This window comes from Bufo gargarizans, chromosome 8, assembly GCF_014858855.1.
Source record: "Bufo gargarizans isolate SCDJY-AF-19 chromosome 8, ASM1485885v1, whole genome shotgun sequence".
Taxonomy (NCBI): Eukaryota; Metazoa; Chordata; class Amphibia; order Anura; family Bufonidae; genus Bufo; species Bufo gargarizans.
Genome location: NC_058087.1, coordinates 181,153,516 through 181,172,958, shown reverse-complemented (window position 1 = coordinate 181,172,958; position 19,443 = coordinate 181,153,516). Strand labels below are relative to the sequence as shown.

The window sequence follows — 19,443 nt, the reverse complement described above, 5'->3', positions numbered from 1 at the left end:
TAAAAAAAACTCTTTGAATGAGAAGGCGTGTCCAAACTTTTGGTCTGTACTGTACATTTCGTAGACAGCACGGAGCTGTGATATTAGAGGATACGAGCACAGAGCTGTCAATCACACTATACCCCCACCCACATTCAGCTGCTGAGCACTGTTAACACAGGTCAAAAATAGTATGTTTTTTTAACACTAAATGCTCATTTGTCCACCTTTTATTGCAATATTTAATGCTTTATTTTCATCACCGTTATATTCCCACAGAACAGTAAACATTAAACGGCAGCTACTTAACTCTCTGACAGTCTTCTCGGTGATGTCAGGAGGCTGACATAAAGGGAGCAACAGATTTCTAATAGTTTGGGATATGGTTGACTTTCCCACCAGAGGATTCTTCATCGTGCCTAGGATCTGATACAATTATGGGTCCTAAAGGTCCAGTTGACGACAACCACAGTTGAAGGTAACTTTTGAGTCAATCATTTGATATGTATAGATGAAGGGAAAGCCCTCAGGATCATATCCTTTGGTTGGCCTAAAGAATCCCAATAGGACGTTAGTTTGGGTAGAGTTACATTTCAGTTTTTTTTGTCTTTTCATTTATTTGACCCATGTTTTGTTCTCTATTTCAGGTAGATTAACCATGCTGTGAAGAATGTCGAACTTTGGCAAAATTAGTCCTGTGCCGACTGGTTCGCCAACACCTAACCACTCTTTGCCAGATGTGAAGCAAGCAATGGTTACTCAACAGACCCCACAAGGAATAACAATCCAGTTAACTAAAGTGCATAGTGAAGACAACTGGGAGGATTTAGCCGAAAGTGAGCTGATCTTCACTTTGGACCAAGATGAAGAAGAAGCACTGGCCTCCACCATAGCAAGTAGAACTACATCTCCGCTGTATGGGCGGTCAAGAAAGCAAGATGGCACCATCATTAATGAGCTGGCTCTGGCCGCTTATGAGTGTGCCGGTGACGTTTTGCTGTCCGGTGAGACCCAAAAACATAGCCCCTTCTTGTCTAGTTCACCCACATCCAAACCGCTCAACCTTGTGAAGTCTGTCTCTTCAGAAATTGATGTCAAAGACCCCACTCTTCATAAACCTCATCCCTTCGTTAACTTGGTTAAGTCCATTTCCACTGAGATCTCCAGACTGGAGCCGGAAGTGACACAGTCCAAATCTGACTCTAAACTCAATGTTCATCTCTGGAGACAGATAACACAACCCAGGGGAAAAAATGGAGACTCTAGAACCGCTCCATCCTCCCCAAGCACATCACCTTCTGAAAGCAAAGGAATGTTCTTTAATGTGCAAGACGTTGAAGCCAGGTTAGAAGACACCAAGAGGAAATTGTCCGAAGCTATGCAGGAACCGTTGAGCATGCTCAGTAAGATGATAGGTGACGAGACAAGCCCAAACCCCAAATACAGAACTATGTCGCCGCTTTTCTTCAACCAGGAATCCCCATCGAGTCAAGGTATTTTTGAATCAAAGAACACGTTCACCAACTATGGAAGGTTAGACGAAAAAGATATCATGGACTCTGTGGATCCCGCTAAAGCTATCCACAGGGAAGCACCAAAGAACCATTGCAAATATAAGATCTGCTCCTACGGGGACATGATCCAAGTAGTAGAACTGACCGGTGAGGATGTAGAAGATGAAAACTTATCTCCCACCATGGATGATCGCCAATCTCCATCCCATAACAATGACGTGCCCTTCAGCATCCTGGTCTGTATAGCAATCCTAGCATATAACTTCCTCATCTGGCCCCTTCCTGCCTACATCTCGGGGCTTTTCATGGGCATTGCTAGTGGATTTATTTTAGGATTTTTCTTGGTATTATTGCTGGTGCCCAAACGTTCCTGTTCCAGGAGACACAAGCGTTACCTTCAGGAATGTGAAGCTTTTCCTTCAATTATTCATAACCTCCAGGAACAGAATCTGCTACAGGTAAGAGGTCCCCTCTACTTACAGGCATATTGACATTTTTAGGTTTAGGCCATTGACAACAGGAAGTGTACCCATACTAATTATCACCTTTTACTGCACCCTCACCAGTCCTAAATATGAGGGTCCCACAGTTCTCGTTTAGAGCCGTGTCCCGATCAATTTTTCACAGCACAACAGCTTCACATAATCAGCGAGATGTGGTTGGCAATGTTGTGGGGACAATGAGGCTAGTCTTGTTATAGTGGTCATGTGGTTGGCACTGTTATGGGGAAACTGTGGTTTTCAATGTTATGGGACAAGATCATAATTACTAATTTGGGCTGGCTTGATTATAGGGTAGCAGTGGACGCTGTTGTTATGGAGGTAGCGTGAAAAGCTTTGTTTTGGGGGCACAGGGATTGTCTTCAGGCCTATTATGTTTGCGGCGTGGCCCTGTGTTAGAGGCACTGTGATTGGCAATGTTATGGAGCATTGTGGCTGTCACCATGTATTATTGCGAGATCTGAGATTTGGGAAAAACTACACTTACCATAACGTAGGTGCAAAAAAGAGATTACTAAACTATGATAGTAAAGTAAGTATCAATCACTGCAAGCCATAAAAACAAATGAGCAAGCTCAACATCGACCAGTTCCCAACATGGCACACAATATTGCAACCGTGTCAGTACGGTTTAGGCCTTTTATTGTATATAGCGTTCCATTGTTTTCTTCTAATAGAGCGCTCGCTCCAGAATTGTAATGGTTTCGGCACACATGAAGAATTGCCTGGCATGTGGTAATTCTAGGCATGGCTGCACACCTTCCATCATTTCACACTCTTTCTCAGAAACGTTATTTAGCAGTGGAGATCGGCAGTATATCAGGGGCCGCTGCAGGAGCGGGGGCTGCCATTACGGGCGCAGAAGATAGCACTTGATGTCTGACATCCTCAGCGGGGCAGCACACCGTGTCAATACAGATTTATATGATTTCATTGATTATGCCAGATATTTTGTACATTTTAAACAAAACCCACAAATAAAGCTGCATTGACAAGGTCGGGGGCAGAGGCGGATGGAAACAGAAACCGGTGCATGTTCATTGTTTTGTCATTCGAATTTAAGGTCATTTTTGAGATATCAGTCTTGGAGAGCCCTTCACAGGGTAATACTCGATCAGCAGATTGTGGGGAAAATGGGAGCGACCTTTATGGGGAGTGGCTTATATAAAAGGGTGGGATTGAAGGGGTTGTCCAGGATTTTACTGTTGATGACTGGTCGGCGGGGGTCTGACCTTCTGCACCCTCGCCGATCAGCTGTTCCGCAGTATTTGTTGTGTAGTTCCAGCACCGGAGCTACCCCGCAACAGCTGATCGGCAAGGGGTCCGGGGGATTGGTCCCCTGCCAATCAATTTTTTTTTCTTCTAGTTCTCCTCTATTCGCTCACAATCTGTGCCAATAGTTTCGCCACTGACACTGGGTGGTGTAGGCCACCCCTTTGGCAAGCCATGGTATCAGGCGATATCAAAACTAACTACTTCTACTACTACAGTAGTTGATGTACTTCAAAAACCACATAAAAAAACTGAAGGTCTAGCAACACCCTAAAGTCTAATATAATCATTGAGGTAATCCCTACGTTATGTCTTTCAGGGCTGGATGAATGAGATGTTTTCTTACGACCCTGAGTTCTACCACCCGGTTCTCACCCATTCTGTGTTTGTGACACTAGAAGGTACAACCTTGAAACGCTCTTATCCAAAAAGCAACCTGCCCCGGAGGTCTATCTATGGGGAGGAGATACCAGAGACCGTATTTCTTAGTCATGATACCAATAACTTGACCAATGCCCAGGTAAAAGGGTTGTCCATGGGTTGTGTGTAGTACCGTAGTTCAGCTCCATTAACCTCAATAGAACTACAATATCAAGCCCAACCTGTGGACACGTGTGGTTCTGTTTCTTAAAGGAAAGCAGGCATGTTTTTCTATTCCTTTACAAACTCTTTAATAGATGGGGAAGGAGTTCAACCTGAGATGCCAGCTTCTTCTTCCAAGCCCCTTAGTAGCTACAGTGGACCTTATGGTTCACACCTTGGCATGAACATAGTCAATAATGGTCTTCAAAAATATGTTATGGACCCTAACACTAAACTTATTAACCCAAGTACAGACCCTCATAGTATTGTATATTCTATCCCAACATTATAAATCATGGCTGAAGGTCATCTAGAGCTTATGATGATTGTTTCAGGTATTTCTGTATCCTGACGGACTGGCAAACAAGAGACTTTGGAATAAAAAATATCCAATCTGCATCCAATTATGTGATCCCGAAGATCCTGAAGACCAGAATGTGGAAGTCACAGACACTGAAAGCGATATGTCTCCAAGAAGGGATCCAGAAGGATGTGAGAGGTCCAGTATGGAGTGTAAGGCAGGGACATTGTATTTGTTTGGACGGACTGGGAGGGACAAGGAAGAATGGTATCAACATCTGGTGAGGGCCTCTCGAGGGTCCATGACTGGAAAGCAAGATGCCGTCAGAGGCGATAGCAAGACAGGTAAGAAGGGTGACTAGTAAGAACCTTTTAAATGTCTTGGGTTTTATGAATTCCCTCTGACTCAGACTTCTACTTATTTAGGGTCACTACCAAATCCCCTTTTGAGTCCATGCAGTTGGGGGGGCACGAGTAACAGCAGCATGGAAAGCACGGAGGACGCTTCCCATATCAGTAAACCAAAAGACCTGGCGGGAAACGTCAGACACAAAATCCTCTTGGACTATGCCACCTACATGTCCAGGTTCATCTCAACAGATCCAGCCAGCCCAGTCCAGAGCCCTCGTCAGAGCGCTGCCAGCAGCCCCACACCTCCGAAAAAGGAGGTACTGTATCCTGCTGTATTGATAATGTAATATTAATGTCTGGAGATACTACTAATTCACCTCAACCCCCAACCCATAAGTTTTAGTTACATCTGCCTCTGCATAGGTGACCTAAGCCTAATTCATTGACTTTACCTTTACCCAGCACCCTTTGGAGCAATCCCTCTCCATTAACCCACATGTGTGCGTGTGCTGGGTCAATGCCTTCATTGGACGCATGTTCTGGGACTTCTTGCAGGAGAAGTATTGGGAAGATGTGGTGGCCAACAAAATCCAGAAAAAGTTGACTAAAATCAAGGTAGGACTGTGAGTAGACAGGTATATGAGGTAGGGTGGCCATTATTGGTAGACAAGATACAGGACATTTCTCAACATGAACTCTTGGTCCTCAAGTATCCATCAAAGTCTGGACTATAGGCTATGAATTAGTTGTGTGGCACACTCTGAAATATTTTTTTGTACACTTTTTCACCCAGCTGCCAAACTTTATGGATGAACTGACACTAACAGGCTTAGATATGGGAACATCACTCCCCCAGATTCTCACCATCTCCAACCCAAGCATGAATGAAAGAGGTGAGTGTTTTCCAAATTCCCTGTGGGTTCTGTACCATAGAACAAGACCCTATGCAATAGTGCCCAAGGAGCTGTGGTTGTGCGATCCACCACCAAAATGGGGTCCATTTGGCTATTTGCTATTGACTTCCTTCTCCGTCTGCAATACTACTGCTTAGTAGGTATGGGCCCAGTCTAATGAAGATGCCCATTAATAGGCACAAAAAGCAGCTCAGAGCATTTATTTATAATGTACTCTGCTCCGCGAGCACATTACATCCTCATTAGACTCCTCGTCTACAAAACAGTGGAAGAGGATGCACATTTTCTGCGTCGTTAAGTTCTGCTCTCGGAAGAAGCTCCGCAAAAAGTACAGGAAACGAGTGCAGAATTATTAGACTCTACTGATTATCAGATGTCAGACAAGAAATTTCACTGTATAGATCAGAGATGATCAAACAAGGTCTTGCATGGTGGAGTTCTGGATAAATTTCCATCACCCGATAGTCTCATCCCGCCGGGCACGCCAACTTGTTTGAAGTATCCATCTATTTGATGTTGAGTAATTGGTATTGTATCATATACAGTGCATAGGTATGTTAATAGGAATGTATTCTTTTTTTGTTACTTTTGATCACCAGCCCCATACAAATTCTGAGTTGTGTGGAGCCGTTAATACAGCGCCTACAGACTTCTATGGTATGCTTCTGTAGCAATGTATGGCTCTGATTCATCACATAGATACGTATGGTAAATCCTGTCATATTCTGTATTCTAAAGACGTTCTAACCTAAAAGAGAAAAATGTCTCTGTAATACAGTATCCTAAGAGGCACCATATGGCGGCACGTATAGTTTATGTAATATTGGAGGGTTAATATTGTGGGCACATCAGAAGTGGAATCTAACGGCAGTCTTCCTTTTATAATGGTGGTCAGCATGTTATTTTTAATCTCGCCCGGTTTCTGCCAAGTTGCTGTCACCCTCATGTTCCCATATAGTGTCACATGATCAGTATTAAAAAAAATATATATATCCTGGGCTATGATGATCTCAACAGCCCAATCTGTTGAGTGACATTACCGTTCAGATGCCAGAGCTGTTCCCGTTGTGCCACTTCAGGGATTAGTCCGGAGCAGCTGCTGCCACTGGCGGGGCACGGTGCCACGTGCTCAATATTAACCGCAGCAATTAAAACACCGTTCTGAGAAAGCAAGTCATGTTAAGACCACTGCAGAGTACAGGCGGATGACTAAGCTCAGGATTATCATGTCTTCTGTGAACAACCATTAACTCCCAATCATCTTCAAGATTACATGAGATGGGAAACCATAGTAGTTGTGTCAGGCAGGAGGCAAAAATTTCGGTAGTTGTTAGTTCTTTCTATTGCAATTACATTTGGCCTTTAATTTGGTTATTGTAGTACAGTACAGAGTCCTTTCAGTCCATATCCTGAGCTGTCTAAAATATAAAATATTTGTTGTCTGCTGCCACCACTAGGGGGAGCTAACTGCATAACAGTTCAATGGAAGATACATAAATCCATCTTTAGCAAGTAACCCCAAATTAAAAGGGCCTATAATAAAACCCCTTGGGCAGTGGTTAGAGAATTCATCCTAAAAACATCACAAAAACTTTAAGTCTTAAACTCTACTATCAGCAGGAATAATAACAGTACCAACTATGACCAGAAGGGAGAGAAGTAGAGTAATGTCAATTTTTTTATTCTGGTCTTCAGATCGGCATACCTGTAAAATGACATGTTTTACATTATTTTCTCAGGGTTGTGGATGGATATGGATGTGACGTACAGTGGGTCTTTACAAGTAACATTAGAGACGAAAATGAATCTGTCCAGGCTAGGAAAGGAGGCAACAGTGGATGAGGGCAGATTGTTTGACAACAGAAGATTTGGGTGAGTTCTGGAACTTCCACTATAATACTGCTCCTATGTACAAGAATAAAACTACTATAATACTGCTCCTATGTACAAGAATATAACTACTATATTACTGCTCCTATGTACAAGAATAAAACTACTATAATACTGCTCCTATGTACAAGAATATAACTGCTATAATACTGCTCCTATGTACAAGAATAGAACTACTATAATACTGCTCCTATGTACAAGAATATAACTACTATAATACTGTCTCCTATGTACAAGAATAATACTACTATAATACTGCTCCTATGTACAAGAATATAACTGCTATAATACTGCTCCTATGTACAAGAATATAACTACTATAATACTGCCTCCTATGTACAAGAATATAACTACTATAATACTGCTCCTATGTATAAGAATATAACTACTATAATACTGCTCCTATGTACAAGAATAAAACTACTATAATACTGCTCCTATGTACAAGAATAAAACTACTATAATACTGCTCCTATGTACAAGAATATAACTACTATAATACTGCCTCCTATGTACAAGAATATAACTACTATAATACTGCCTCCTATGTATAAGAATATAACTACTATAGTACTGCTCCTATGTAGAAGAGTATAACTACTATAATACTGCTCCTATGTACAAGAATAAAACTATTATAATACTGCTCCTATGTACAAGAATATACCTACTATAATACTGCTCCTATGTACAAGAATATAACTGCTATAATACTGCTCCTATGTACAAGAATATAACTACTATAATACTGCCTCCTATGTACAAGAATATAACTACTATAATACTGCTCCTATGTACTGGAATATAACTGCTATAATACCGCTCCTATGTACAGGAATATAACTGCTATAATACTGCTCCTATGTACCAGAATATAACTACTATAATACTGCTCCTATGTACAAGAATATAACTACTATAATACTGCCCCTATGTACTGGAATATAACTGCTATAATACTTCTCCTATGTACAAGAATATAACTGCTATAATACTGCTCCTATGTACAAGAATATAACTGCTATAATACTGCCTCCTATGTACAAGAATATAACTACTATAATACTGCTCCTATGTACAAGAATATAACTGCTATAATACTGCTCCTATGTACAAGAATATAACTACTATAATACTGCTCCTATGTACAAGAATATAACTGCTATAATACTGCCCCTATGTACAAGAATATAACTACTATAATACTACCTCCTATGTACAACACTATAACTACTATAATACCGCTCCTATGTACAAGAATATAACTACTATAATACTGCCTCCTATGTACAAGAATATAACTACTATAATACTGCCTCCTATGTATAAGAATATAACTACTATAATACTGCTCCTATGTACAAGAATAAAACTACTATAATACTGCTCCTATGTACAAGAATAAAACTACTATAATACTGCTCCTATGTACAAGAATATAACTACTATAATACTGCCTCCTATGTACAAGAATATAACTACTATAATACTGCCTCCTATGTATAAGAATATAACTACTATAGTACTGCTCCTATGTAGAAGAGTATAACTACTATAATACTGCTCCTATGTACAAGAATAAAACTATTATAATACTGCTCCTATGTACAAGAATATACCTACTATAATACTGCTCCTATGTACAAGAATATAACTGCTATAATACTGCTCCTATGTACAAGAATATAACTACTATAATACTGCCTCCTATGTACAAGAATATAACTACTATAATACTGCCCCTATGTACTGGAATATAACTGCTATAATACTTCTCCTATGTACAAGAATATAACTGCTATAATACTGCTCCTATGTACAAGAATATAACTGCTATAATACTGCCTCCTATGTACAAGAATATAACTACTATAATACTGCTCCTATGTACAAGAATATAACTACTATAATACTGCCTCCTATGTACAAGAATATAACTACTATAATACTGCTCCTATGTACAAGAATATAACTACTATAATACTGCTCCTATGTACTGGAATATAACTGCTATAATACTGCCTCCTATGTACCAGGATATAACTACTATAATACTGCCCCTATGTACTGGAATATAACTGCTATAATACTGCCTCCTATGTACCAGGATATAACTACTATAATACTGCCCCTATGTACAGGAATATAACTGCTATAATACTGCCTCCGGTGTACAATAATATAACTACTATAATACTGCTCCTATGTACAGGAATATAACTGCTATAATACTGCTCCTATGTACTGGAATATAACTGCTATAATACTGCCTCCTATGTACCAGGATATAACTACTATAATACTGCCCCTATGTACAGGAATATAACTGCTATAATACTGCCTCCGGTGTACAATAATATAACTACTATAATACTGCTCCTATGTACAGGAATATAACTGCTATAATACTGCTCCTATGTACAGGGATATAACTGCTATAATACTGCCCCTATGTACAGGAATATAACTACTATAATACTGCCTCCTATGTACAGGGATATAACTACTATAATACTGCTCCTATGTACAGGGATATAACTACTATAATACTGCTCCTATGTACAGGGATATAACTGCTATAATACTGCTCCTATGTACAGGGATATAACTGCTATAATACTGCCTCCTATGTACCAGGATATAACTACTATAATACTGCCCCTATGTACAGGAATATAACTGCTATAATACTGCCTCCGGTGTACAATAATATAACTACTATAATACTGCTCCTATGTACAGGAATATAACTGCTATAATACTGCTCCTATGTACAGGGATATAACTGCTATAATACTGCTCCTATGTACAGGGATATAACTACTATAATACTGCCTCCTGTATACAAGACTATAACTACTATAATACTGCCTCCTATGTACAGGAATATAACTACTATAATACTGCTCCTATGTACAGGGATATAACTGCTATAATACTGCCTCCTATGTACCAGGATATAACTACTATAATACTGCCCCTATGTACAGGAATATAACTGCTATAATACTGCCTCCGGTGTACAATAATATAACTACTATAATACTGCTCCTATGTACAGGAATATAACTGCTATAATACTGCTCCTATGTACAGGGATATAACTGCTATAATACTGCTCCTATGTACAGGGATATAACTACTATAATACTGCTCCTATGTACAGGAATATAACTACTATAATACTGCTCCTATGTACAGGGATATAACTGCTATAATACTGCTCCTATGTACAGGGATATAACTGCTATAATACTGCCTGTGACACTCCACCCCCCTTATATTGTTACGTATTCGCCGCACACTGTTAATAAGACCTGTCACTACGGATTTTGCCCCACAGACACGTTAAACACTGGATTGTGGAAGGTCTAATTTTCTGGAATTAATTAGATGGTGCTTGTCGGCTTAATTAGACCTTCTGCTTCATCTCATTTTATTTAGGCCAAAAGCCGATCACAGATGTGCAGCTCTTCCTATAGTTAACCCTTGGCTTGCCTAATACATAGATCCGATGTCCAGTGAATGGTCACCCTGGTCTCTGCACTCATGGGGCAGATTTTTTATTGGTTTCTTGCACAACTATGTGACTAATGTTCATCTAAACTGAGAAGTCTAGATAAGAAAGAGTTAAACACTGAATCTAGCGAGCACACAGGGGGCATGCTGCAGCATCTGCGGATTTACCCGGGCAGCGCGCCTAGCTTTTCTCACAAAGGCAATAGAAAACCGCAGCAGTGTAATCCATATTATAGTGCTGACCCTAGATACAAGTATAGTCCAGAACGCCATATTTTAACCTGTTCATGGCTCCACAGGCCCAACAGTACACAGTCCCACTGGTGCATGGCTCCACAGACCCACCAGTACACAGTCCTACTGGTGCATGGCTCCACAGGTCCACCAGTACACAGTCCTACTGGTGCATGGCTCCACAGGAACAGCAATACCCATTCCAACTGGTGCATCGCTCCACAGGTCCACCAGTACACAGTCCAACTGGTGCATGGTTCCACAGGCCCAGCAATACCCAGTCCAACTGGTGAATGGCTCCACAGGCCCACTAGTACACAGTCCCACTGGTGCATGGCTCCACAGGCCCACCAGTACAGATTCCCACTGGTGCATGGCTCCACAGGCCCACCAGTACACATTCCCACTGGTGCATGGCTCCACAGGCCCAGCAATACCCAGTCCAACTGGTGCATGGCTCCACAGGCCCACCGATACCCAGTCCCACTAATGCATGACTCCACAGGTCCACTAGTACACAGTCCCACTGGTGCATGGCTCCACAGGCCCACCAGTACACAGTCCCACTGGTGCATGGCTCCACAGGCCCACCAGTACACAGTCCCACTGGTGCATGGCTCCACAGGCCCACCAGTACACAGTCCCACTGGTGCATGGCTCCACAGGCACACCAGTACACAGTCCCACTGGTGCATGGCTCCACAGTCCCACCAGTACACAATCCCACTGGTGCATGGCTCCACAGGCCCACCAGTACACAGTCCCACTGGTGCATGGCTCCACAGTCCCACCAGTACACAATCCCACTGGTGCATGGCTCCACAGGCCCACCAGTACACAGTCCCACTGGTGCATGGCTCCACAGGCACACCAGTACACAGTCCCACTGGTGCATGGCTCCACAGTCCCACCAGTACACAATCCCACTGGTGCATGGCTCCACAGGCCCACCAGTACACAGTCCCACTGGTGCATGGCTCCACAGTCCCACTAATACCCGGTCCAACCTTCATTGATTGGGTATATCTAATCAATGTGCCATCAGTCACTGGCTGTGGTGGCATCACCTGGCATTTTCTGTGTGCCAAGATGGGACCAGGAAACTGAGACCTGCAGGGACCCAGTAAGCAGCAGAAAGGGGTCGTCAGGGAATCGGTGAAGGCGCAGTATCACATATTCGATTTTTCTAATCCCTTTGCTGAAAATGATCCCCAAGTGGACAACTCCTTTAAGTTAGTTCACGACATAGGTGACTATTTCTAGCTGCATGCATTTATTATTATTTTTTTACAAGAATCCCTGCAATAATCCCTGCCACAAAAATTGTACGAATTCCATCAGTCTACCGTCCCTTTAAGAGTTAAAGGAGACATCCCAGCTGTGATTTCTAGGCTCTGGTGCAGGCGGGAGCTGTTGACTATGGCGGGGGCGGTATTGTCACCCGCGCTCTTAGCTTTCTGTTAGAGTGTAAATTAGGAAGAGGAGAGAGACCACGAAGAGGCTGAAAGTGCGGCTCTGTCAGGGCGAGAACAATGCGCAGCGCAGGGGAACCGCCCAATCCAGCTGGAAGCCGATAATTAGGAGAAGTGCTGGAACATCAACTCCAAAGACGGCGGGGAGGGGGGGGGGCGCCTAATATATGTCACATGAGGGCGCCTAATATAGCAACGTGCGAACACATGTCTTATAAAACATCTCCAGTGCACAGACATAGCAGAGCTGGGTTTGTCATTTAACACTATGATAACTTTTAGTCTTAAAGGGCATTTCCACCTGAAGTCAAAAACTACCCCATAAATCTAAATAATAGGTTAGACCTTGGGAGTGATTTATCCAAACTGGCCCCATTGCTTATAGCAGGGATGCTCAACCTGCGGCCCTCCATCCCTGGCTTATATCAACCAATCAGAGCTCAGCTTACATTTCTTAAACTGCCGGGGAAAATGAAAGCTGCGCTGTGATTGGCTGCTAGGGGCTAGGGTGACAACAGGAAGTGGCGGCCATTACAGTTCCTGTGGAGGTTGTCACCCAGGCTACTGCATGTGAAATCTGTTGCGGGTACGACCACGCGGCACGGTGGTGGCGTGGTTGAGGCTGTATAGGCCACAGCTGGCTCTGTTTAGTTAATGGTATTCAAGGTGCCGCACAGCCATTAACAATGCAGACTGACTAAACAGAGCGGTCTCATTCATTTAACCAGAGCCAGCTGCGGCCTGTACTGCCGCACAGTACTCGACCGCAGCGCAACCGCGACCCGACCGCACCATGTGGTCATCCGCTAAGTAACTCCAATTATAACCAGAGACAGGTGACTACCCCTGCAGGGGATGTCATGGCCGCCACTTCCTGTTGTCACTTGTGAAATTCTAAAAACAGTAGTCATTAGGAAACGGATGGAGAGAATTTGAAATAGTTTGAGGTTAGGAAACGTCTCACGAGCTTCTGTTTACTGGAGACTGTGAAGTTGCTCTGTTAAAAGGAGCCGTCAGCAGGACCCAGCACACCGCCAGATGGTTGTTGTCCTTTGTCTGTCCTCCCCTCTCTTACTGAGAATTCCTACCTTTAATCAATATCCAAATAAAAAATTAAGTGCACCAAGGGCGTGCCGACTGGTCTCAGTGCACCAAAGCTCCCCCCTCCCTCAGCCCATTAATTGACAGGACCGGGGAGTAGAAATCTAATTTCTACTGCCGCTGTAGTGATGCGCATGCGCCTTTCACTTTCACAAAGGTGCATGCGCAGTACACTTGTTCTCGTTCCGGGCAGACCATGTTGTTGGAGGGTACAAACTGACAGACAGCTGGGCCAGCAAGACCACAGTGCAGCACAAAATACCGCCCCAGCAGAATCGAATACCACAGTACAGCACAAAATACCGCCCCAGCAGAACCAGACACCACAGTGCAGCACAAAATACTGCCCCAGCAGAACCGGATACCACAGTGCAGCACAAAATACCGCCCCAGCAGAACCAGACACCACAGTGCAGCACAAAATACTGCCCCAGCAGAACCGGATACCACAGTGCAGCACAAAATACCGCCCCAGCAGAACCAGACACCACAGTGCAGCACAAAATACTGCCCCAGCAGAACCAGATACCACAGTGCAGCACAAAATACTGCCCCAGCAGAACCAGATACCACAGTGCAGCACAAAATACCACCCCAGCAGAACCAGATACCACAGTGTAGCACACAATACTGCCCCAGCAGAACCGAATACCACAGTACAGCACAAAATACCGCCCCAGCAGAACCAGACACCACAGTGCAGCACAAAATACTGCCCCAGCAGAACCAGATACCACAGTGCAGCACAAAATACCGCCCCAGCAGAACCGGATACCACAGTGCAGCACAAAATACCGCCCCAGCAGAACCAGATACCACAGTGCAGCACAAAATACCGCCCCAGCAGAACGAAATACCACAGTGCAGCACAAAATACTGCCCCAGCAGAACCAGATACCACAGTGCAGCACAAAATACCGCCCCAGCAGAACCAGATACCACAGTGCAATACAAAATACCGCCACCAGCAGAACCAGATACCACAGTGCAGCACAAAATACAGCCCCAGCAGAACCAGATACCACAGTGCAGCACAAAATTCCACCCCAGCAGAACCAGATACCACAGTGCAGCACAAAATACTGCTCCAGCAGAACCAGATACCACAGTGCAGCACAAAATGCCGCCCCAGCAGAACCAGACACCACAGTGCAGCACAAAATACCGCCCTAGCACAACCAATACCACAGTGCAGAATAAAATACCGCCCCAACATAACCAATACCTCAGTGCAGCACAATATACTGCCCCAGCAGAACCAGATACCACAGTGCAGCACAAAACATGATGACAGACACAGCTCAGCTACATCAGCGCTCCAGTGCTTACTGTGCAGCTATACAGTCTTATTACTAAGTAAAGAAGAAGGATTTAGTTGGATCATGAAGAGAAGTTCCTTGGCCTCGGCGCACTCTGTACATTGTGAACAATGGGCCTTATAGATTATCTATAATCAGAGGTCATTTTATGGTAGTGGTAGCCGCTATTCGGAGATCTGTGGGGTTAAAAATATCTGTAATTTTTACAATAAATTGCCATTTTTTTTAATATAATATAATTTATCTTTTATTTAGTTATGTATTCATTTGTTTTGCATAATGTAATACCTTGTGCAGCCTCTAGGTGGCAGTGAATTTGAACAAAATATCACATTCACCCTTTATGTCTATGGCAGGGCAAAGGTGCCGAGATCCAGTATCTTCACAGACAGCGATGAGGAGTCCTCCAGCGCCGGCTCATCAGAAGATGAGGAGATCACAGTCACGGAGACACCAGGAAACGCGGGAGACAAAGCCAACCCCAATAATGCTGAAAGGTACAGTCAGAGATGTAACCTTAAAGGGGCTGTCCCATCTGGGACATTTATGGCATATCCATATTATATGCCATATGTGGGGCCTTTGGAGCCCGCTCCTATCTCAAGAATGGCGTCCTGCCCTGAATAGAGGGCACACTACTCATTTGGGGGACTTTAAGGGGTTATCCCATGATTAATGTAAAAAATGATAATCAGACATCATATAGGACATGATAATCTCTTTCTAACAAAGCTAGAACCAGCCCTGTACCTCACATGGATCCAGAGATCTCCCCATTCATTGCTCCAATTGCTTTGCTATATTTATATCAAGGTGGCAGCTCAAGGGGAGTGTCCTTCCTCGGGGGGCGTGTTTTTCTTCTGCAGCTCTCTCCCTATCACAGCTCAGGAGGCGTGTCTCAGCTCTCTCCCTATCACAGCTCAGGAGGCGTGTCTCAGCTCTCTCCCTATCACAGCTCAGGAGGCGTGTCTCAGCTCTCCCTATCACAGCTCAGGAGGCGTGTCTCAGCTCTCCCTATCACAGCTCAGGAGACAATTGAAGGATAAAACTGAGCATGTGCGGCCATCTCAGTAAGCAGGACAAAGAAATAAGAAAAAGAACAAACAACAGGTGGCGCTATACAGATACATTTTATTGAATAACTCGGCGGCTATACTAAATATTTTATTACATCCAATTACAAAATTATTCAGATCCAGGTGTTGTGTTTGAAAACTGTAGAATATTTTTCATGGAACAACCCCTTTAAGCTTCACCTACCATGTATTTTATATTGGTTGTCACCCAGCTTTCCCAGAAGGTCTGTTATCCCTGAATGTTTTTCCGCAGCTTTCCAGGAGGGAACAGCACCAGTCGGCGGATCCTGCGCTTCGTCGACAAAATTGCCAAGTCTCGCTATTTCCAGAAAGCCACCGAGAACGAGTACATCAAGAGGAAGATAGAAGAGATGTCCAACACCCCGCTGCTGCTGACCGTGGAGCTGCAGGAGCTGGGGGGTACGCTGGCGGTGAACATCCCCCCGCCACCCACCGACCGCATATGGTAACTCCTCAGTCTGTGTCAATAATGTAACTTAAAGGGCATGTCCACTTAAGAATCAAGGAATCCCCAGTAAATATAAGTCCTCGATTCGTCCTATTCTGTGTCTCCTCTTCGGTTTACTAATATCCATTCCCAGGAAAGCTGGGTGACAACCCAAATGGTAGCCATTTTAACTCCAGTATAGGTTGTCACCCAGCTTTTATGGGTCCCTGAATGTCAAATCTACCTAGTTATGGAGCATCAATAGTATACGGGTGTATCCGCATAGCCAGCCAGGAAACGACCATATTGGTTCTCACCCAGCTTTCCCAAAAACGTATATAACATTCTGACAAACGGGACTTATATTTACTGGGGATTTTTTTTTTTTTTTATTAAAGGGGTTTTCCCGGATTGTGGCTGTTTTTACCTAACCCCAAGAACGGAGTGGCGGGGAGCAGGGGAGTGTGATTTTGTTTTTTCATTAGGTTCCTGGAAAACCCCTTTAAATTTTGGCTAGGGCTACATGGTGACTTTGGTCATGCGTCAATAAGTCACGGACTCACATTGCCAGCTAGTTTTTAGTTTTTTTTTAAATAGCAGGCTGCACGTGAGTCGCCATCGCATCTGACTTACGTTGATGTCTATGCTGGCAAAGTCTCATGTGACCTGTGACCATAGAGCCAGCGAGTTTGGATCTTTTTGCGACTGTCGGATTGCAGCTACGTTATGTCGCGATGTGACCGCTCGCATTGTGATCTTCATGTCACCGTGTGGTCCCAGCCTTACCAGAAATCCTTTGAAAGGATCGCAGAGATGACCATGTCGTCATGCGCTGCTCCATGTTTTAGGTACAGCTTCCGGGCGCCACCACAGGTGGAGATGAAGATTCGACCGAAGCTGGGAGAGAGGGAGGTGACATTCATGCACGTGACGGAGTGGATCGAGAAGAAGCTACAAGATGAGTTCCAGGTACTTGTAATGAGCCGAGATTCCAAAGAAGACGATATCACTATAATACAAAACACTATGAACTCAATATTAACACAGTATGCAACAAGCTTGTTAGCTCCCCCTAGTGGTGGCAGCAAGCAGGCATTATATAATGTCAGCAGAGACATGCCCGTGCAACCCAGCCCACTGATTTTTGCTCACCTGAATAAAACGCCACCTTTTGGCAGAGAAATTCTACTTTTAATCAATATGCAAATGTTAAGTGCATCACTACTGCCCTTGGTGCACTCAAGCTCCAATCCTTTCTATACCCAGCACTTCCCTTGGGCCAGGCATTAGGTACATCATCACACCTGGCCCCTGCAATCTCGCACATGTGGAGTTTGATTTAAAGGTTTATTCCGGTAGGTAAAAGTTATCCCCTATCCACAGGAGTTGCGGAGATATCCCAGTAGAGCGCTCACCTATGTCCGGAACTCCTATAAAAATAAATGGAGCGGCTATGCTACGGTCATTTCAGGGGAGCAGCAGTACGCTCTGCCTGTTCTCAAGATAGGACCCCCACCGGTCTGATCCTGTGGATAGGGGATAACTTTTACCTACTGGAATACCCCTTTAACTTCAGCACTTGCACAGTCTCAGCAGAGACCTAAGGGGACCCATACGGCACGCGCACCAATGTGCAAATCGAATGGTGCATGCACAAAAACAAAGAACCAGGCGAGATATTGAACCTAATGCCTGAACTTGGCTATTTTTTTTCTTCACAGAAAATTTTAGTGATGCCAAACATGGATGACTTATTATTTCCAATCATGCAGTCAGGACTCAATCCCTCCAGGCAGCCACAAACCGACCAGTCCATACCAGGACCACTGTGAATACATAGGATACAAGAACCTGCATGGACCTACAGCAAATAATAACTGGACGGAACCGAAATGCATGACCTGCTGTAGGCCCCCACGCCAGGATTATGGGAGACGATTGGCCCAGCTCATCGGAGGAAGCATCTACCCAATGTATGACCACCAGATATGGTGGAGAGAAGACTTCTTGCCCTGCTTTATACATTGCTGGATTGGACGTTGTGTGACCTAGACAGCGGTGGCAGCCATTTTGTGTTCAGATTTCATAAGCGGGATATAGACAACCCCTTTCTTGTGTGCGGGATCCCCATGGTTTAGCTGATTGCAGAGAGAACCGCCATGTGACATGATTCCCAATGAAATCAATGGGCATTCACTGGTTTCAATGGATGACTCCAGTCTTGCAGAAGGGGGTGTCATTGGGGGACTCCCCTGTATCACCTCAAAAGACCCTGTTATGGCATATGGGAAGCGGTTGTCTATCGCTATAGAGCAGCGTTCTGTAGAGAAGAGCATGACAACCCCCACCCCAGACTGAACTCATTGGGGCTCTTGTCCAGATTTCGAGAAATCTTCCATCAGTTCCTTCTAATGTTGGGCAATGTTTCTGAGGAGAAGCTACGTCTACAAGGTATTGACATAATAAGGGTTATGAATGTCTGAGTTTGGAGTTTCTCCAGTTGGATTTTGGAAATTGACAAATAGGGAGCTCAAGCAATAAAATATAATTTTGTCCAATAATATTTTGCTGTGTTATGTGTTATCTCCTTATGGGTCCCATCTTTGTCGGGATACTTTGGGTCACTTTGAAATAAACACCATTAAATCTTGGACCAGTTATTATTTTCTCAGGGTCAGCACTCAATAAGTTGAGCCCATCCACTTCCCTTGGAGTCACCTGCCTTGAGTCCATTGTTTTAGATGAGGAACCTTTCATAATAAGGGTCTCCAGATGATGGGTGTCCAAATCCTCCCTGCTCACCCAAAATCCAATGATCACCTGCAATCACTAGACACAGGATACCCTCATGACACCTCCCATTAAAAGCATTGGGTCAAAGAGATCTCTCTGATTCTCCACATTACTTCCATTGGGCCTGGGATCATAATAATTCCTTGGGGCAGGTACAAAAAAAACATAGAGGGAGATAA

General features: G+C 43.8%; 1 protein-coding gene across 1 annotated transcript; it reads left to right on the top strand.

Annotated features, from left to right (window-relative positions):
* Positions 1 to 261: 261 nt before the first annotated feature.
* LOC122945620 (testis-expressed protein 2-like) lies at positions 262 to 19,441 on the top strand. Its single transcript, XM_044304733.1, has 12 exons — positions 262 to 457; positions 627 to 1,951; positions 3,585 to 3,785; positions 4,183 to 4,492; positions 4,574 to 4,815; positions 4,961 to 5,113; positions 5,292 to 5,391; positions 7,152 to 7,284; positions 15,304 to 15,444; positions 16,277 to 16,489; positions 17,320 to 17,440; positions 18,193 to 19,441. The coding sequence occupies exons 2-12, from the start codon at positions 650 to 652 to the stop codon at positions 18,301 to 18,303; spliced, it is 3,027 nt and encodes a 1,008-aa protein (XP_044160668.1). The 5' UTR covers positions 262 to 457; positions 627 to 649; the 3' UTR covers positions 18,304 to 19,441.
* The last annotated feature ends 2 nt before the right edge of the window (positions 19,442 to 19,443 follow it).